A 22,029-nucleotide genomic window follows, 5' to 3' on the forward strand; every position below is an offset into this window, starting at 1 on the left:
TATAACTATTAAAGACACTTATTATAGATAAAGCCTAATACCCAAAAAAATCAAAAGGAGGGGAGGGACAACCCAATTCTAAGAACATGACTTAATAAAGAATATGCGGCAAGTTTTCTGAATATATAAATATAATAAATAAGACTTCATGCTATAGGTTTTTTGGTCATATTTAAATCTGTCCATTGATATCTTCTTAAAGAGTAGGAAGCTAATTACTTAATTGAAAGAATTGTTTGGGGGCATTTCTTTCTGAGCTGTACTGTAAGCCACCAGAAATGTAACTTTGGAGGTCTACATTAGGAATATCTAAGGATATCTAGGAACTAGAATTCGGTCACAGAAAAAAGGACAAATACAGAACAGAATGCATAGCTATTTTTGGAGCATAAAAATAGCTGTTTAACTTGGTCATTAACAGTATAGTATTAATAAATTTACTTAGTACATGGAGAATGTCTGCATGTTATACACAGATCTAAGATTCCACTCCATGTACCAGTATACATTGTTACTACATCACTAAGCAGTAAAGAAGCAAGTAATTACCACACTGAACCCTCTGGGTAGAAAAGCACATAAATGGGCTGTAATCAACCTAACTGGTTCAACCTCATATTGTAGATTAATAATCTTGGTACCTCAATGATTTGAAGTTCACTGCTCTCATCTTCAGTATCTTTTAGCAATTCCGACAACCTCTTTTTCTCTTCCTCTAGCATTACAATTTGGTTCCCTGAATCCTTGGCCAGCTGAAAAAAGAAAACAACTTGGAATCTGGAATGCTTGGAAGACTTATAATCAAATGCTGAGCTTCCTATGCCAGTTATTAAAAATTCAAATCACAATGATATCAAATAAATTTTTAAAAACCTTTAAAATTATTGCTACTGTATACCCAATGACCATTTTGGTGGACTATACAAAGAAATTGGAAATACAGCCATATCCCTGTATCCGTGGAACCTGTATCCCCAGTTTCACTTATCCGCAGTTCACAAATCCCCCCCCCCGTTGCACTCATGACTCACCTCTCTACCTTTGCCAAGGCTTTGCAAAATACAGGTTTTTTTTTCCTTTGCTAGTCTAGTGTTCTCCGTCTGTCTGCTTCCTCTGCTGTCCGCTTCCTGTTAGTGTTCTTTCTGTTGCCTCCTGTAGCGTTAGTCTAGCAGCTCTAAGTCTACAGTTCTTCGCGCCTGGTTTCATTTTCACAGCATTCTGTAGCAAAGGAAAAAAGCTGCCATTTTGCAAAGCCTTAGCAATGAAGACAGATGAGTCATGAGCATGATGGGGCGAGTGGGATGTGTATTAAGATTTAGGATGCACCACCAGATGCTCCACCGGATACAAAGCCCCGTGTCACACCTCCTGGCCCGACACTGGACTGTTTTACTCTGCACCAGCTAAACAGCTGGCACAGAGTTGAGTTGCCCCAACAAGGGGCCTTTTCCCTAATCCGGGAAAAGAGGATGACTATCAGGCATTGGGAGCTGCCAACAGCTGTCTGGCATCCATTGGATGCAGCAGCAACCTTTTCGGCACCGCTGCAGCCCTGGGCTCAGGGTAGCATAGGATTGGGCTACCCAACATAGTTCAGCCCTAGTCATTTGTAAAGTAGGGCTAAAAAGGTAATCAGAACCCTGAATGCCATCATAAATTTAATACCACCATCATCCTATCAGCCTCAAATTGCACAAGACCCCTTTGAAGTATTAATTCCTAAACAATTTAAATGATGAGACAGAGTTCCAATCCTATGTTTTGTAAAGCAGGCCTTTAACACATACCTCAATGTTTTTCTTAATAAAACTGGGAGTTTTTCTACAGCTTGTTTCACATTTTTGATGAGTATTTTCTATTTTCGTTATTGAGTTTCTTGTTCTATCTTCATTTAAACAATCTATAATGTCAAAACACATTGCAAAAATAGATTTGTGCTATTTAACAGATAAAGAAGCAATTCTAATTTGTCTATAATAAAAATCAACTCCAATACACCATTACACTACTTATAATACAAACAGTAGAGTAATTTAGTATTTTCAATTTTGAATACTATTTTTAAAATCTTCAATAATATCACTATTAAGAATACATGAACTGGCACAGTCTACTTGGTTGTGGTTCCTGCACATGATTTACCGGGAAACAGGCACATGATAAAAAGTGATCAGATACACAGCACCATCTAAGCATGTCTTTTCGGGGAGGGGGGGGAATTATGTCGACCTGAACAGGGCTTACACTCATGAAAATATACTGATGGCTGAACCCATTACTGTTTCTACAAGGATTTTGGGCCCAATCCTAAAGTCAAAAGGATTGGCGGTACACACATACCGCCACCTCTGGGTGTTGCAAACATGCCATAAATCATGTTTGTGGCACCCGGCGAAGAAGGAAGCACTGGCACTAGGCCAGCGCCAGTCCGTACTGGGCCTCAGCGCCACGTGGATGCTGCAGAGGAGCTGCCAACAGTAAGTATCACCGCCAGGTGGGGAGAAGGCGGAACTAGCAGGAGTAGGGAAGGATTGGGCCCAGGAGGGGACCAGAGATGGCAGCAGAGTCTGCAGGCATATCCTATCCCCCCTCCCTAGCCAGGAAGCCCGACACGGGCCTCCTTAAGTCTGCTCCCACTCAACAGTGGACACAGATCCCATTGGAACTGCGGCACCATTACCATTACCAAATGCTCCCTTCCCCGAGGAGACCTCCGGTGGCTGTTCTGGCTCCATAGGATACAGCAGTAGCCATTTCAGTGCTGCTGTAGCCTACAGCACCGGGGCAGATAGGATTGGGCTGCCCCTCTGTATTTTAAGTATACTCTTCCCTAGAAAGACGTTGCTCTGCAGTCACCAACAGACAGCACTTCTACAAGCAAAATCATTCCAACCTACAAAACCCCTGACGCTCATCCAGGGGTACTGCAGACTTGTGACATAATAATACCATTTCCATCATTCTGGGGAGAGGGAAACATATCATTTGGAAGGAATGCTATAACAGTTGACTTATACTATAAATATTAATAATTTCCTCAAAACCCTAAGTGATAACGAACAGCACAATCCTAGGCAGGTCTACTCAGAAGTAAGTTCCATTGTGTTCAAGTCCCAGATGTGAACAGGATTGCGAGCCAGATTCAGAGGTAACAACACATCTGACCATGCTGCTTTATCAGACACCCCTACCACTATTAACAGATGTCTTCAAGTCACTGAGTCCCAGTGCCAGTAAGTCAGTGTTGGGGGTGGGTGAGCAGGAGACGGGAGTGAGTGGAATGAGGCAGGGAGGTGGGGAACAGGAAGGAGTCTGGGTTAGAGAGGGGAATGGAATGAGGCTGGGAATAGTATGGTATCAGAAGCAGGGGTGCTGCTGATATCCTATCTCCCTTCCTGTTCTTGATCCAGGTCCACTCCGACTTGTGCCAGGTGCAGGTCTGTCCCAGGGCAAGAGTACAAACATTCCTTTACCATGAGGAGGCCTCCAGGACCTGAAACACCTATGGGATGAAGTGCATGCTGTGCTGGCATGGCTGCATCAGTATAGGGGGAGTTAGGTAGCATTGAGCTGTTATTAGCTGATCAGAAATGCAAACAAATAGCAAACTTATTACTAAGAGACATACATAAATTCATATAGACATAGCAACTTAGAATTACTCAAGACAGTTAGCAAAATGACTGTGACCAAAACACCCTGGAATTCCATGTTCAGAAACAGACTGAGGCACAAGGCAATCACATAGCCTAACATGTAACCTATACAGTCTAACATACAACACAAGCATCAACTGTTCTATAACAGCTTTTTAAGCTGGGTTCAGAGAGCAACATCACTGCAGTTTGTACCTTGCTTGGCCTGGCTTCCACTGCCATCAGAACTTTCTGGATAAATCTGTGTCTGAAACACACTAATAAACACTTCATCTTCTTCAACAGCTGAAGGACCTGTTAATGAAAGACTTTTTTTAAAAAATCTGAATGCTTACATTTTTCAATATGATTAGAAGTCAGGTATTCATCAAAATGTGTGAGAAGTGCACTGGTTTTCTAGCTGAATGCATGGAAATCTGCACAACTTTGTAGTCAAATTACCGTGATAACAACTGCCTATCAGAGCACTGATATCCTGGTACAGGAGAAAAGAAGCACCTGGACTGAAAGAGGGGGAATGCCAACGTTTGCCCTCTCACCCTGCACAACACGAGCAGTCCAGAACATAACTGCTGGCATCTCAGTGACAGATAATCCACCACCACATCCACTTAAAGCAGTGGTTCCCAAACTGTGGGTTGAGACCTAATTTGGGGTGGGTTGCAAAGGGCCAGGCAAAGCCTTCAGTGTAAACACAGGTAATGGCAAGATCAGATAACTAACTGCCTCAAGCTCTGAAGCTATTCAAAATCAGACAGCTGCTAACTGCCCCTCAAAGAACTGAGCTCCTGCAATTTGCAAGATAGCTGCTAACTGACCTACTGAACTCCTGCAGTTTGCAAGCTTGTGTAAATATAGAGAGATAAATGTGTCTTCGTTGATACCCCCAATAAAGAATTTTTTAAAAACCAGAATATTTTATATTTTTTTATTTTTCTGGTGAGAAATGGGAAAGGAAGGAGAGTATTCCTTCAAGTTCATTAGGGCTATTTCTGTTATGAGAAATAGGTCAATTTTTTTGTAAATAAACAAAAATATTATTACTTGTAAGTACATAAATAAAAATATTATTTCTTTCTAGAGCTCCTTTTTAAAAAGTTGCATAAACCTAGGTGGGTCCCAATAGGAATGTCATTTTTAAATGTGGGTCCCAATGCTAAAAAGTTTGGGAACCACTGACCTAGGAAGAAGTATTTTTCATTATATACTACATTTTTTCCCTGCAATTCTGAAGGTTCTGTTTCTTCCGTTAAGCTTTGATCTAGCTGAAATGCCCCAACATCACATCTGTTCACTGTGGGGAGGAAGAGTGCGATACAGAATATAGATGCTTATAGTAAACAGCATAATCCAACAAAAAAATGTATCCAGATGGTGCTAGCTTCAAAGAATAGGAGTCCTTTCTCTATCCTTCCATGGCGCACAGTCCAGACACAAAGGACCACATAATGTTGCATTCCTTTTTCAGAATGGGGATATTAGAGTGCCAATGCAGGTGTGGGAGAAGCTGCTGATCCAAAGCTCCTTCTGTTATTACAGAAGGAAATAACACTGAATAAGAGATACCAGGAGAACTTTTAGCCTGCCTCTGTAAGTTTGCTTTCTAATTCCAAAAGCAAGCATCAGAAATGCGATGGAACAAAAACATAGACAAAGACTATAAAGAGACACAGATACCAGTTCCCATCTGGGCCTTTATCTACATCCAACTGGAATGGAATTCAGGATCAAGGCACACATCTCAGCATGTATATTGAGAATGTGGGCTGATGGCATCACCTCACCACATGCTGAACTTTGCACAAGGCCAATTTGGCCATTCACCCTCAAATGCTCTCTGAACATTTCTGTGAAGAAGTGGGTTTCTAATGCCTGAAACTTATTAGCGTGCCGAAGCTTCTCATGCTTCAGCCAGAAACTATAAGGTGAAAAGAGCTACCCTTTCCTGGCTTCTCTACAGAACACGTACAGTAAGACCTCTTCCCTCCCAAAGGTAGATTTTCAAAACAGAACATGAACAATATCAGCTGGTTCAAGCAGGCATAGTGCCACTTAGCAATCAATTACACTGCACAGCCTTGTCTCCAGCTTGGGTTAATTCGGGTATAAACAGACGAATAGGACATTTCAGAAATAATGAAATATACTAGGGCATACCACTGAATACGCAATTGACAGATAATTTTATAGGGTGGATGAAGAAGCAATTTTAGAACACTAACAGCACTAAGATTCAATACTAATCTATTAAGGAACTAATTACCTTAGTTCAATTCCATCTGTTATTTTCAAGTAAACCAAGTTCTTCTGCTAAAAATTAGACAAAATGGGCCTGACAAGTAAAGATGCAGGTATGCAGTACAAATGCCCCAGGCAAGGAGGATCCTGGAACTATTTAAACTATGCTGAATTCTCTTGGCCAATGAACCAGAATACCATATGAGACATACTTGTTGGCATCCTTCAGTCTCGGAAGACTATGGTATCGCACTCTGAATAGTGTTCTGGAACAGTGAGACATATGTCCAGCAAAAGGTACTTTTGTAAAGTAAAAGAAGTGGGAGTGGAGTTCTGTCGTTTTTGTGAAATCCTGAACAAACCATCACTCCTTATTTTAACAAAAAATGATTGGCAGCCTTCAGTCTCGAAAGACTATGCTATAAGCCTACAGCACCCGGTATTCCCAAGCGGTCTCCCATCCAGGCCTGACCCTGCTTAGCTTCTGACAAAATTAACAGTCCAATCCTATGTATGTCTACTCAGAAGTAAGTCCCATTATAGTCAATGGGGCTTACTCCCAGGTAAGTGTGGATAGGGTTGCAGCCTAAGAGATTCAAAAAGCACTTCCTTTTATCAAACACTGACATCTAATGGTGGTTTAGTAGTTTCACACCTATTTAAGTATCCAAAAAGTTTATTGCAGTACTGGCACAAATAGGCTATATCTTGATGTTTTAGATTGCAAGTCTCTCAGTAGGCCCTTTCTTATTATTTTTCTATGTATGTATGTATGTTCTTAGGTGTGCTTAATACTAATAATGATGAAGTTATTCTTTGTCTCTCCTGTATACAAAATGCTTTATCACCCCATTTATAAAGTTCCTGATTCATTTATTTCTCTACAGTTGCAAAGGACTGCCTGGCCTCCATGCACAGCCCAAACACATGTCAGGAGGAAGCAGACAAGATGCATGAAAACTGGCTGAAGACTAAAAAGGGGATATTCCCTGCCTTGAGGAAGGGATGGTCTTTTTCATATATCCAGAAGGTAAAGGGATCCAAAATAATTTTTCTAAAACTGGGAATTCAAAGTTACATGCATAAGCCAGGGAATTCTGGTGCTCCTCATAGAAACAGGTACCATATAATGTGCCTGCAAAATCAGCACATCCACCACTACTCGCATAGGATGAACAGAGGACTGGCAGAGATCTGTATTTTACCAGCAAACTTGACATAACAATTGCCTGGTAGGAAAAGCAATTTTCATGTATCAGATACACTTGCTTCAGGATCAATATCTGGCACTAACCTCACAATCAAACAGGTAACGGCCTTTCATCACCCCACAACAAAGACAAAGAAAATCTTGTCTACAGGCCTACCACCAATGTTGACCAGATCTTTGTCTTACAGATACAGATTTTACTCTCCCATCAGTTTGTCATTATTATTTATACACTGCTTTTCAACAACAATAGAAATAAAATTCACAAAGTGGTCTACATGACAAAAAAAATGAAAACACTAATTCCCTGTCACAGTGTAAAAAAAAAACAAAACCAGAGAGAGAGAGAGAGAGAGAGAGAGAGAGAGAGAGAGAGAGAGAGAGAGAGAGAGAATGCATCTCTGCAAAATATGCTATGCTGGGATTGAGAAAATCATAACTGCTTTGCCTTTGTATGAGTGTAAAACCTGCCACATTTCCAATGCACCTTCACCCTGCAAATCTATATAAAGTTTTGTCTGCATTCCAATGCACATCCACTGAATTCAGCAGGATTTACTTCAGGTCCCACATAAGATCGGATTATACATTAGATTTCCTTATTGCTACTAACTGCGATATTTTAATGCTGAGAATAACATTTTGGCGATTCCCTGTTTTTGTTACTTACCATGTGTTTCTTGTAAAGATGAGGTCAAAGCTAAAAATCTGCTGGTGTTTTCTACCTCTTCAGTAGTCACAGAGGAACTTCGAGATGACATAGCCTGTATACAGACAAAATGTGCACATATAGTGCATGTATGAAAAAGGTCACAGACTGTGGGAGAATCACAAAATGGTACAAAAGCAAAACCAAGTTTACAGTTTTGAACTTTATTTCCATATAGCCTTTTGGTCACATAGCACAGAGATCTTTTTATTGACAGTATTTAATGTCCTATAGAACTTCAAGTCTCGTGTAAGCACACAGAACATTTGTGATACATGTTAGCATCACTGTGCTAAAGAGTATGACTGAATACTGAGCATCAGTGATTGAGTACTGAGCTAACCCTTTCTATAGATTCCCCAGACAAAGGCAGTATTTCATTGTATCAACCCATTTCTGCACAGCCCACAGGTGGATGCATTTGATTCCTGTTGCATACATGCAACATTGGGCTGAAATGGCTTTTAAACCAGCAGGAATTTAGTGAAATTCACAGTTATAGATCATGTTAGATTTCATGAATATTTGGCAACAAGATTATTTTGGAATTAATTTCTGACCTGAAATTCTTCCCATAGTTTTGTTTTCAATTCTCTGCCTTGTTTTTTAATTGCCTTTTCATGAGATTGTTTAGTTGCCAGTATCTGGTCCAATCTTTTCATCTTCTTTATAGCTTTCTGGAGAAGAGGATCGATGTCTCTGTCTTTAGAGTCTTTTAGCTTTGTAGAACTGGCTGTCAATTAAATAGATAAGAAACAATAAAAAATCAGACCTTTCAGTCAAAAACCTTTTTTTAGAAGATGAAGGTAGATCAGGACTGGGAAGGGGGCAGTATCAGCAGCAGGTGCACACGCCGATTCCATAATAACAGCCCTGCTGGATCAGGTCCAGGGCCCATTAGTCCAGCTTACTATATCTCACAGCGGCCCACCAGATGCCTCAGGGAGCACACAAGACCACAAGATATTTGCATCTCACTACCACTCCTCCACATCTGGCTTTCTATTTACTCTCGCACCCCCCAGCAAAGCCACCAGCAGTTGCAGACCTCCCATTGTATTCTATGGGGCAAATGCCCCAGGTGTGAAGCTGTAGGACTCCACAGAAGCCTCTCTCAGGCCCCTGACAGGGTCGGAAACTGTGCTTCTGGTTTTCCGGAAGCACAGGTTATAGCATCAGGGAACCTCAGAGAGGCTTACCCAATGCAGCCTTGGGTTGCGCGAGTGGTCAGGTGAGTAGGGGGGCGGATTTGCCCATGGGGGAGTGGCAACAGCCTGTCTGGGGGCACCATTGCAGATCCTTGCTCCAGGGTGCGGGGCTGGGAAGGTCCACCACTAGACACCAGACTGCAGCTTGGGTTTAAGATTGGCCACTTTATTAAACGCAAGTAACCAATTTTAAAACATAAAACCTACTGAACACATCGTTCCTCCCTCACCAGTCTGGGGTAAGCTGTCATCCATGGCCAGAAAAACTGGCATTCACAGCCAATTCGGATGACAGAAACAAATTCCTACCCAGCCCACATGATGAGCGACCAGCTAATATCATACTGTACATACTCATTGCGCCTTGTAATCTGTGATGGAGTTTTCCTCCAAAAATCTGTCCAATCTTTTTTTAAGGGCATCTAGGCCAGACACCATCACCACATCCTATCCCTCTTCCTGGTCTCGATTGCCCAACCTGAGTTCACTTGGACTTGCATCAGCTATACAGATGGCACAGGTCTAAGTAGACCCAGCAGCCCAGCACAACCCCAAGTCAAGGGAACAAATATTCCTTTATCCTAAGGAGGTCTTCAGATGCCAAAACAGACCCCACAGGATTCAGCAAGAGTCATGTTGGTGCTGCTGCATTGCCACATGGGGAGTTGGAGCGTTGGATTGGGCTGTAAATTCTGTACAACCCAAACCTTTATTCTATCTCAGGGCCCAATCCAACTTTCCAGTGTCAATGCAGCCTCAATGCAGTCCTGAGGTAAGGGAACATTCCCTTACCTTGAAGAGGATGCAATGCACACCCCATTGGCACAGCTGCATCAGTGCTGGAAAGTTGGATAGGATGGGCCCTCAGTAAATTTATAAGTTCTACAGCTGAGTTATCCAAGAAGGAACATATTCACCTAACTCTTTGCCATCCTAACATCTTGGCCACATTACTGTCTTTGAGTCACCAGGACCTTGGAGGTAAGAAGCACTGTGGTTTGTGTTGCTCTGAACTGTTAAAGACTGGGGAGCAATACTCATAGGCCTTAAGTTTCCCCTTGACTAGAGGACTGGCATGTAAAAAATGGTGGTGGCAGCTTCCCTTTGGGGATGCCTTTGGTGTCTGGGAGCAAGACAAATGCATTCAGGACACAGACCAGCTGTGCCCTGGAGATTGGGTGGGTCAGTGAGTGTCAGCCCTGTGGCAATATGATAACCATACTAGGTACCCCTACACCTTTAGAGCTAATAACAGCATCAAGGGAGAGAAAAGATTTACATAGCGGAAAAGGCAAGGGAAGAAAGGCTTAAAACACCCTATCCAGAGTACAACTTCTATGATCTCAAAGCCACCCCTTAGGGATGCTAAATAGTGAAGGTTCTAATCATGGATCTTTCCTGTAATGTGTAGTATGGACCTTAGTTTCAGATAAGTGTGCTTTGCCCTGTACTCTTACAGTACCTAGACATTAATTTCTACTACACTTCATAGCTCTTTTACTAGCCTTGCTCCTCTGTTTTGCACAGCTGTTTGACATGCAACAATTAATGGCTTTTCCCATCATTTTGCCTAGAAGGGACAGCTTTTGCTGGCATGTAATGTCCTGTGCAGCATGTGTTCTTGCTAAAAGCAAAGCAGCAGAAGCCATTAATGTTGAGAAGAACAATCTTACTTTTGCTCTTCAAGAAATGCGTCAATATTATATGGTAACTAAAGTTACCCCCAATGTCCCATTATCCACTGCTACTTATTGGTGGCATTGGTTCAATTAAAATAGGAATACCTGCTTGTATTTTAGCTAGTTTATTTCGCGTAATAATGCTGCAACCAGAAGGTTTATCTTCAGAACAGTCATCTTCAGAATCCACTGGGCTTGAAATACATTCTAAAATGAGAAGTCATTCATGCAGTTAAGATCGTCTTTAAGTTCTGAACCAACTAAGAAAATCTGTGTGTATAGATACAGTAAAAAAAAATTATTGCAAGACAAGCTACTGTCAGTACAATGTTACTTGTGCTGGAACAGGCAGACCAGTGGGCCTCTGCTGTATCCAGAGCAAGTTTGGGGCTGGCTGTGGCTCAGCCCAAGTCAAGGGGAAATAATCCCCCTTACCCCGTTTCATGCTGAAGCAGCCCCAATGGGGCTACTTGAATCGGTGCCACCTAAAGAGGTGGCACAAATCTAAGCAGCCTGGAGCTGCCCTGGGCTGTCCTGCATAAGAGTAGGATCCTGGCCCAGCCTCCCATTCCCCGCCCACCCACCCCCAGGAACGCCCGCTGCCTGCCCTCCTCCTGCTCCAAAACACTCACCCTCCCCTACACCCCTCGCAAACCTCCATGCTGGCCTGGAACAACCAATGCAAACTCACTAGGCCTAGCGCCCGCGTTGGTGCAAGGAGACCAGCATGTGTTCTTGCACCGGCCTCCCCAACTCCCAAGTTGGCGTAAACATGCCTTACGGCACGTTTGCAACAGTCTCAGGTTGCGCCTTGTCTAGAAAAGACAGTGTAGTTAGAGATTCCCTCCTAGTCCTATGCACTAAGTTTAATCACAAACCAGTGTAACTTCAAACATGGCATTTAATAATTATACACATATTATATAAACTTCTTGTATATCTCCAAGGAGAGTGGAGCTGCCACCTTTTTCTGGAATGACTGTTGTTCTTTCCAACAGCTGCCAGACAGCAAAAATGCAAACTTTTTATTGGTATGGAGCTGAATGGATGGGAAAAGCTTCACCTATTGCATTCTTCCTTTCATTCATCAGTTAAAAGCTCTTAGTGTATTAAATAAGAAGTGATATTGCCCAGTGGCAGAGAGGTATCGGTATGTGAACGGGACATTAGGGAGAAGGGTGCCCGAATTATTGAAATATTCTTACTGTGCCTTTCCTCCACAGAGAATATCCAAGGTGAACAATGATAATACAAGCCAACACACATTTTGCTTCCTTAAACATTACACCAATTCCTGAGTATATTTGGGGTGCTGATTCAAAAAATGGAATCCTTTTTGCCCTATGACGTCTAGTTTTGGAGATATAGCATAGCCTCTTTAGTGAATGATTCAAGCAGCTTCCTCATGAGGAAGCCTACACCATGGCTTCCTCATGAGGAAGCTGCTTGAACCATTCATTAATGAGGTTATACCAGGTTTTCTCAAACTGTGGGTCGGGACCCACTAGGTGGGTCATGAGCCAATTTCAGGTGGGTTCCCATTCATTTCATTTTTCATATATTAGACTTGATGCTACCATGGGATGTGACTGCATTTGGGAAAATGTTACAGACCTGTGCTTTTAACAAGCTACTATGCATATTCTTTTAACAATGATAGTCAATGGGACTTACTCTTAGGTAAGTGTGGGAAGGATTGCAGACTAGGATTGCTAAAAATTTTCCTGCTTGATGATGTCATTTCTGGTCATGACATCACTTCCGGTGGGTCTTGACAAATTCTCATTCTTAAAAGTGGATCCCTGTGCTAAATGTGTGAGAACCACTGGGCTATACTATATCTCCAAAACTAGACATGATAGGGCAAAACGGATGCCATTTTTGGAATCAGCACCCCAAATTCATAACAAACCACCATAAAGTTTGGGAAAAACTTTTCTGACCCTCAGTTTTGTAGGCCTGTGTAATTGACACAGAAAAAAACAATTAAAATACCGTATTTTTCGCTCTATAAGAAGCACCTGACCATAAGACGCACCTAGTTTTTAGAGGAGGAAAACAGGGAAAAAAAATATTCTGAACCAAATAGTGTAATAAAATATGTCTCTCCGCTGCTCTGTTTCCATGCTCCTTAGCATATTTTACTACCTCTAGTTTAAAAGGAATTTTATATGCTAGCCTTTTCTGCTTTATCATCCTTGCACTGGTAGAATGAGGTACTGTAGTATTTTTCTGCAAGTGCATTGTCACTAAGCACTGAACGTTTGCATTACCTTTGAGCGCCGGCATTTGCATTACAATTTGCATTTGCATTACCATTGAGCGAAGGCAGGACCCTGGTCAGGGGCAGAAGCACCTGCCAAGGAGGCTCTGCTGCCCTGAGAACACCTGCAGCTTTGCAGTATTCGCTCCATAAGAAGTACACACACACACCCCCACTTTTTGGGGGGGAAAAAGTGCGTCTTATGGAGCGAAAAATACGGTACATTTAAAAAACCAAGCCACCTAAAGAAACTAACATAAGCTGCCCTAGAGCCCAATTCTATGCATGGCTATTCATTATAGAGTCCCATTATAGAGGGCTTACTCCCTCTTATGAACTATGGGGCTTACTCTCAGGAAAATGTGGATAGGACTGACTGACAGAGATTCTGTAGGGTTTCAGACTAGGATCTTTTCCAGCCCTTCCTGGAGTCACCAGAGGTTGAATCTGGCACCTTCTACATGCAAAGCATGTGCTTTTCCACTTGGCCCTTCGCTTCTCACCTGAGGCTCTAAAAAACTAGTTTTCCAGAGTTATGTAATAGTTTTCCACAGTTTTTCATACCTTGAACCTGATTTGTATTCTGTATCTGCAGTTGGAAACCACTACAATTAGCTTTTTGTTCCAATATATCTTCCTTAGTTTTCATTTTTTTGGTTCCATATTTATCTCCATTTTCATCATTATGTTCTTGTGAGTCATCTTCTGTTTGCTTATTATAATAATCAATCTGAAAAAGAGACATTGAACAAGTATATTACTCTTGTCAAAAATTGCTGGTTTATCATCTGGAAGTACTAATGAAACCTCAAGTGACCAGGTGACTGGCTGTTTACAAGCCTGCTTTAAAACAGATCAGATCATTGTGTTGGGGCATAAGAACCTGGTAACACCTTGTTAATATTTAAGATCTGATCTGTTTTATAGCAGGCTTGTGAACAGCCAGTCACCTGGTCACTTGAGGTTAGTACGAATCATCTCTGGACAACCAGACAGGGAAGTTTTAAGAGACTGGTCCTCTCTCTCTCTCTTTTTTTTTTTTACATCACAAACTATAATATATATCTGTGGGCATGTGGACTAGAAAAAAGATCTATGGCCTCAATACAGGGTGATTTTACACACAGAAAAAGAGATGGGAAGCTGCAACAGAAAATGGGAAAAAATAAGCAAAGAGGCAAGCTTCAAACTGTACCCCCCTCCTAAAATATGATACCATGTAAATGAATAAATTATGTCTAATATTATACTCTAAAAATAGTATGTTGCAAAAGCTGCTCCAAGACTCTTGTCAAAATACTTTGGGTATTATACACTAGATGAATAGGTTTTTTTGGGGGGGGGGGGGGGGTTGCTTAGGGATCACCTCTCTTTGTGCTTTTTGCACAGGTAAGTTGAGATAAAAGGACTTGTAAATAATGGATATACATATATCAATATAGGCTCGAATACAGGACTTTTCAAACTGGGGCGTCATGACGCCCCAGCCTGGGGGCCCTGGCCTCTGCCCCCTTAAGGGGTGGGGGCAGCCAAGAGGCAGGGAGGAGGCAGCGGTGCGATTGCACCGCTCAGGGGGCTGCAGGGGCTTGTGCAGTGAAAGCGCGATCGCTCCACTTTTACATTCACTGCCAAAGGTTCGCACCAGGCTCCTCGCACCCTGGGGAGGCTGCAGGATGCTTGGGTAAGTGCACCCAAGCCCCTGCAACCCCCAGAGTGGCGCAATCCTGGGGATCGTGCTGCTGCCTTTCACCTGCCCCTGCTGCCTTCCCCTCCTGGCCCCGCAAGCACTTACAGTGGCTCAAACTCTCCAGGAAAGTTTGAAAACCACTGCTGTAATATATAAACATAAAACACAAACACAAAACATATTTTCCTATACTTCTTATATACAGCTTATACATCACTCCAGAAAAACATAATAACAAATATTACTGACAAATTCCACAAAATTTTAAATGCATTATAAACAGTAAGGCAAGAATACCATGGCCATAATATTACCTTAGTCAAGCTAGGCTCTGGGGTCAGAATCTCTAAGGATCCACTTAAAATTCTGCTTCCATGATTAATTCTTGAGCTACATGCTGGCTTTGAAATTTCATCCAGGCTGCCCCTTGTAATATCCATTGAATTCTTGAATAAGAAAAAAAGAGAACACAATATATACATAATGGGATTTTGTTTAATACATTATCGCCTACACTCATTAATCTGCCCTTTTCTTTATTTTCCCTCACAATGTTTATTAGATGGAGACCAGGGTGGTGTAGTTGTTTGGGAGTGAACTTAGACCTGGAAGATCCAGGTTCGAATCCCACCTCAGCCACGAAGCTTCCTGGGTGACCTTGGGCCAGTCACTTTCTCTCAGCCTCACCTACCTCACAGGTTGTTGTGAGAACAAAAGGAGGGGAGCAGCTGTGTACAGCTGTGTACAGCCGGTGATATAAAAATATGAAAAAATCATTACCAGCAGACAATTCCCCCTGAACAAATCAGCCCAGGGAGAAAGTAGAGCAAATCAGGCCTGACCTGCAATGCTCAGAATTGCAAAGGTTTCTGGTTCCCCTAACTTTTATGATGGGCCTCTTAGGTACTGTTTTTACAAAGTTTAGGTTTTATGATTTGTGAGAGGGGAGCAGGATGCTGTGAGAAGGTAGTGGGCGCTCTAAGAGGGGAGAGGAGCCTCCTCTGCCTCAGTAGGAGGAGGACAGGGGGTGTGTGGTAACCCAAGCCTCAGTGAGGGGGGGGTGAGGGGGTATGTGGAGGTGTGTATGGGAAGTGTGGAAAGAGTTCTTAGGAAGAGGGTTGGTAGTGAAGCCTCCATGGTAATTTGTATCAAGAGTTTTTGGTTGCCTGTAGTGTGTATCTGTTTTTCTGGTTCTTCCCCCAGTCCTCTGACCCTTGGCGCTCTTGGCAATGATCCTCTAAGTCTGAATCTGCTGCTTCTGAATGCCAGATCAGCAAAAAAAAATATCCTGGATGAGGGTGCTAACCTGGCATGTATGACAGGATGAGGTGGGAAGTGTAAGTCTCTCCCAGATTTGCCCACTGGGTTTTGGGTATTGCAGCAGTTAGTGGTGTAGCTAATGAACCGGTAGTGCAGTGCGGAGCTCAAAATGATGTCCCAGAAGTGATGTCACAGCTGGAAGTGATGTCACACTTGGGCTTTTTTAAAAAGTGCAAATTGGGAGAAAACCTCTCTCCTCCATATTAACACCTTAGGGCCCAATCCTATCCAATTTTCCAGTGCTGATGCAGCCGTGCCAATGGGGCATGCACTACATCCTGTGATGGGGAGGCAGTCACAGAGGCCTTCTTAAGGTATGGGAGCATTTGTTCCCTTATCTTGGGATTGCATTGCAGCTGCACCAGTGCTGGAAAATTGGATGGGATTGGGCCCTTATTGTTTTAATGCTGTATCATAATAACATCTTATTGGCTCTCAGAACAATCAGTCTCATAGGTCTGTTTTGAGTTAAAGAAATCCACTTTTTGTTCCTTTAGACAGTTGCGTTTTCGTTTTCTGGTTAATTGGCCATAACTTTTGATAGAATACAGGTATTCTGATGGGGTTTGTTTCATTAGATGGAATTACTTTTCCAATGATATACTTTTCCAATTAAATTACCTTTCCAATGATATATAACATGATGGTATTATTCATACATACCAAGATTTTCACAATTTTGGCCACTAGTGTCAAGCTCAGCTTGTTGCCCCCCTAAAGCTTGTTGCCCAGTTTGACTGCTACCCCCTGCAACTCCTTAACTACGCCACTGGCAGCAGTCACAACTTCAGGGGCGGGGAGGTAGAGTTGCAGTGGTCACTGTGATGTCATCCAACATACCAGGTACCCTGTCCAGTGGTCCAAGGGGTTTGAGTGCCTTCATGCCATGCTGGAGGGGTGAGACAAAATAGGGATTCTGTTTGTGTCACCCCATGAGGTGGAGCACACAGTGGCTCTCTGTGATGAGTTTGCAAAGCACTTCATGGAAGAAGTCGATTAGATTCTGCATGATTCAGAGACCACATTAGGATTATCTAGTGAGGTCCCTTTGGCATCTGTCTATTCTATCATTTTGGGGTTCTTTTCACATGCTGGATTCTGAAGGTGTGGACAGGATTTTTTTGAATGTGAGGCCGTCCCCATTCTCCCTGGGGAAGAGACCTGTCTTTTCACTCTATAGAAAATGCCACATACAGTACACTGAAGATGCTAAATAAATAGATCATAATATAAATTACAATACTTCTCCAATCATTCAGAGATCTACAAATGAAGCCAGAGACAAAAACTTTGTTTGACTTGGGACCAGAGGAGTCAACCACAATATTGAATTGTCTGCATTATGTGTGGTGTTTTTTTGATTACTGCAGCTTCTTGTCAGCCACCTACCACTTGATCAAAGACAGAGTGAACATCTTCAAAAGAAATAATTAAATATTTGTAGTGCACTACTTGCAGTTTATGGCTTCAAAAACGTCCTTGAAAGCCACTAAGGACCCAATCCTGTCCAACTTTCCAGCACCTGTGCAGCTGCAATGCAGCCCGTAAGTACGGGAACAAATGTTCCCTTACCTTTTTGAAGTTTCTGTAACTACCCTACCATTATAGGATGCAATGCACACCCCATTAGCACGGTTATACCAGAGCTGGAAAGCTGGAGAGAATTTGACAGTAAGGCAGCTGCGACATCCATTAAAACTGGCTCTCTACTCTGAGATGTAGAAAGTTTTTACAGCAGTGAAAGTGAATATTCCCTCAGTTTTATTACACACACACACACACACACACACACACACACACAGAGCTGCAATCCTATGCAACCTTTCCTGGGAGTAAGCCCTATTGGACACAATGGGACTTACTTCTGAATAGACATGCATAGGCTTGTGCCCTGAGAGACAGTGAGAGAGAGAGAATTGTTACCATCATCATAATCATGATGAGAACCCTATGGCTTGAGGGAGAACCCACATAAGACAACAAGCAGAAGAGACATAAGAACATAACGTAAGATGAGCCCACTGGTTCAGGCCTAAAAGAGCACATCTAGTCCAGCCTTCTACATCTCACAGTGGCCCACCACATGTCTCAGGGAGTACACAAGACAACAAGAGATCTGCATCCTATACTGGTGCCCTCCCTTGTATCTAGCATTCTGGGGGAGCCTACTTCTAAAATCAGAGGTTGCACATACCCATCATGGCTTGTAAACTGTGAGTTTTCCTTCATCAATCCCCTTTTAAAGGCATCCAGGCCAGATGCCATCTCTACATCCTGTGGCAAGGCGTTCCACATGCTAATTATATGCTGGGTAAAGAAATATTTCCTTTTGTCTGTCCTAACTCTTCCAATGCTCAGAGGCAAAAGGGGATACTTTGGAGAGACCAGACCCACAGCGGTTAACCCAACTGCATTATCCTCCTGTCCACCTAGATATAAGAAGCCCTGTATCTTGGTACGCCAGTCTTGTTCAGAGCCCAATCCTACACAGGTCTACTCATAAGTAAGTCCCATTATAGTCACTGGGCCTTCCTCCCAGGTAAATCTGGATAGGACTGCAGTCTTAGAGCCCAATCCTCTGCATGTCTACTCAAAGGAAAGTCCCATTATAAGTCAGGATTGGGCCATCCTCCCAGGTAAGTTTGGATAGGACTGCAGCCTCAGAGCCCCATCCTATGCATGTCTACTCAGAAGTAAGCCCCATTATAGTCAATGGGGCTTACTCCCAGCAGGTAAGTATGGCGAGGATTTCAGTCTTGGAGCCCAGTCCTATGTATGTCTACTCAGTCCCATTATAGTCAATGGGGCTTACTCCCAGGTATGTTTGGTTCGGACTGCAGCCTCAAAGCCCCATCCTAGGAATGTCTCCGCCCATTATAAAGCAGTGGGGCTTACTCCCAGGTAAGTGTGAATAGGATGGCAGTGTTGGAGCCTAATCCTATGTATGTCTACTCAGAGGTAAGCCCCATACCTCATTATAGTCAATGGGGCTTACTCTCAGATAAGTGTGAAGAGGATGGCAGCCCCACAGCCCAATCCTGTCTATACTTTCCTTGGAGTAAGCCCCATTGACTCTAATGGGAGTTACTTCTGAGTAGACATGCATAGGCTTAGGCTGTCAATCTCAAGGGCTGCCGTTCTCCTTTCAGGGCCACCCTCCGCAAGAGAAGCCCTAACCACGGACTCACCCCGGGGGAGGAGACGGGGGATCGAGCTTCGCAGCGCTCCGCCAAAGACAGCAACACCCCAGGCTCCAGGAGGCCGCTGGCCAGAAGCCTCTCCGCTTCTCGGTTGCCGTGGCAACCGGTACTCTCCAGCAGAACGCAGACACAGGACACGCACGCTGAGGGCGGAAGTTAGAGCGTTCAGCTTCAGGGAGTCCTTCTGGGCATGCGCAGTTCTGTTCTCTGGTCCCTAAAAGCTCCGGGCTCTGCAGGCACGTGGTGGCTCAGTCCTGACCTAGTGCTGGGAGGTTTAGGGCGCAGGCTGACACCCAGCACGAGGGGACAGCCGCCCCAGCTGAGTGGGACAAGAGGAACTAGCTCTTTACCCAGTTTGTAATTGGTCTGCGGAACTCCTTGCCACAGGATATAGGATGTTGTGATGGCGATGAGCAGAGCTGCTGTGGGGAACGAAAGAGGCCTCCGGGACTGCCCTCCCAGCACAGGAGGCAGCACACACCCCACTGCAAGGCTGCACCAGGGCTGGAAGTTTGGAGTGGACTGGGCTCCGGGTGTCGCTTGGTGGCTCTCAGAACCCACTTTTATGCACGTCTACTCAGAAGGGAGTCCCATTATGGTAAGTGGGGCTTACTCCCAGGTAAGTTTGGCTAGGATTGCAGCCTTACAGCCCAATCCTATGCACGTCTACTCGGAAGGAAGTTCCATGACAGCCAATGGGGATTACTCCCAAGTAAGTGTGGCTAAGACGGCAGCCTTACAGCCCAAGCCTATGCATTCTACTCAGAAGTAAGCCCCATGATAGTCAGTGGGGCTTACTCCCAGGTAAGCATGGCTAGGATCGCAGTGTCAGGCTGCAGTCCTGTCCTAGGCACGCTTTCCTGGCAGTAAGTGCCGCTGACTGTCGTGGGCTTGCTCCTGAGTAGACCCGCGTGGCTTCAGCTCTGTCCAGGCATCGCGCCCGTCTTCGGAGCCGGAGCCAGGCGGGTGGCCGGTGCCGCGCCCTGCCCGGCCCTGCCCGCCCTCCGCCTGAAGAGGCCGCGCGGCGGCGCCAGTCCCTGTGGCTGCCCGGGGATTCCTGCGCCCGGGCGCGAGGGAGCGTCCCGCGAGGCGGGTAGAGGCGTCCCGGGTGGGCGCGCCCAGGTCGGTCCTCGCTGCAGCGCACGGCGAGGAAAAGCCCCGGGCGAGGCTCGCACCCCCCCCCCCGCCTGGGACCCGGGGGCTTGACTGGTGCCAGGCTCGGGCACCACTTCTGGGGGCGCTTGGCGTCTGTGCGCACCTTTCTCGTTGTGCGCGTGGAGTGGCAGATCCCAGGCGGCGCCCTCCGGCAAGACTCGCAGCAGGGCGCACACGGTTGCGTGGGACATGTATGCATGTGACACGTGTGCGTGCAAAGCACTTGGTTTTGCAGGGAGCTTCACTGCAGCAGCCCCGCCAGCAGCCTGCAAGCCCCTCACTGCAGTATGGCATGTGACACGTACGTAAGTGACATGTATGTATGCATTGTATGCAGATGCAACCTATCTCCTAGTGGCGTAGCTAAAGGGGGGTTCATCGAATCTAGACCATTCTGGTGGCTTTCCTTTCCCCCTGGCCTGCTCTTCAAATTGGACCAATGCATGCTTACCTACTTGTGAGTAAATGTGCATTTGGTGCTCTGCTACAGTTTCCATAGGACTCAGTAGATTTTTCTTGTCAGCTGTCAACTTGTTGGTTTTGAGACTCACCAAAAATTGGGTCATGACGCACTGGTGGGTCCCAACCCATAGTTTGGGAACCAGTGATCTAGCTCATTTTAAAGCTGTAATCGTGTCACACATATGTGAAGTCATACATGTATGTAGGTGTTCTAGTGTTCATTTATTTATCATGGGGTTGGTTCGCACCAAATATGTTTGCACAACATGCTGGAGCTGATTTCGCCACTGCAGAAGTATCTGTAATTTGGGGTTTTGGTCACTGCTGATTGAAGGGCAGCATTTCTCAACCAGTGGTACTGAGGTGGTGTCCAGTGGTACACACAGGACCTCCAAACCCCCTGCCTGGCAGCAAGACCAGCAATGCAATGTGACAAGCAGTAGCAGGAGGCTCGGTGGGCAGAGTTCCAATGTGTGTTTTTTGGCATGCTTGGAAAAGCCCTTCCTCCAAAAAGCCCTGAGCTTCAAACTTTGTTTGTTGTGTCTGGCCTGCCAATCCAGAAGTAATTGGTAATTACATCACAATTACTTCTGGTGGTACTTCCAATAGGTGAATCATGTAAAGTGGTATGGCAACTTGGGTTGCGCAATCCTGTGTGCACTTTCCCAAGAGTAAGCTTCATTGAACACAGTGGGTCTTCTGAGTAGGCATACCTAGGGTAAATAAACGGACAGCACCTCCTTCCCCTCCAGCAGGAAGAATATCAAAGTGGGAAAATGCCCTTTACCACATGAATTTTGTGCATCGGTGGTTTGGGCCAAAGACAGATCAAAAGGTATGGAAGGAGAAGAATCTAAGACTAAATTTAAAAAAAAAAATCCAGAGTAGGAAACTGGTCATGCTCTCATTCCATGCAATCACTGTGCTTGACTGAGTACTCTGGATTATAACACAGGCCAACACACATTTTACTTTCTTAAACGTTACACCAATTCCTGGGTATATTTGGGGTGCTGATTCCAAAAATAGCATCCGTTTTGCCCTGTCACGTTTAGGTTTGGAGATATAGTATAGCCTCATTAGTGAATGGTTCAAGCAGCTTCCTCATGAGGAAGCCATGGTGTAGTCTTCCTCATGAGGAAGCTGCTTGAACCATTCACTAATGAGGCTATACTATATCTCCAAACCTAGATGTGATAGGGCAGAACAGAAGCCATTTTTTTTGAATCGGCACCCCAAATT

General features: G+C 44.2%; 1 protein-coding gene across 2 annotated transcripts in view; it reads right to left on the reverse strand.

Annotated features, from left to right (window-relative positions):
• Positions 1-19,231, reverse strand: part of FSIP1 (fibrous sheath interacting protein 1) — an 82,161-nt gene extending 62,930 nt beyond the window's left edge. For both annotated transcript variants that reach the window (XM_066640282.1, XM_066640273.1), the window contains exons 1-9: positions 19,159-19,231; positions 14,965-15,096; positions 13,528-13,693; positions 10,806-10,907; positions 8,374-8,546; positions 7,775-7,868; positions 3,852-3,950; positions 1,788-1,900; positions 642-752 (exon numbers count right to left, since the gene is read on the reverse strand). In XM_066640282.1, the coding sequence (XP_066496379.1) occupies positions 642-752; positions 1,788-1,900; positions 3,852-3,950; positions 7,775-7,868; positions 8,374-8,546; positions 10,806-10,907; positions 13,528-13,693; positions 14,965-15,090 (984 nt within the window). In that variant the 5' untranslated portion in view covers positions 15,091-15,096; positions 19,159-19,231. The remainder of the gene's footprint in view (positions 1-641; positions 753-1,787; positions 1,901-3,851; positions 3,951-7,774; positions 7,869-8,373; positions 8,547-10,805; positions 10,908-13,527; positions 13,694-14,964; positions 15,097-19,158) is intronic.
• Positions 19,232-22,029: the final 2,798 nt, after the last annotated feature.

The sequence above is a fragment of the Tiliqua scincoides genome, chromosome 1 (assembly GCF_035046505.1).
Source record: "Tiliqua scincoides isolate rTilSci1 chromosome 1, rTilSci1.hap2, whole genome shotgun sequence".
In the NCBI taxonomy this organism is placed as follows: domain Eukaryota; kingdom Metazoa; phylum Chordata; class Lepidosauria; order Squamata; family Scincidae; genus Tiliqua; species Tiliqua scincoides.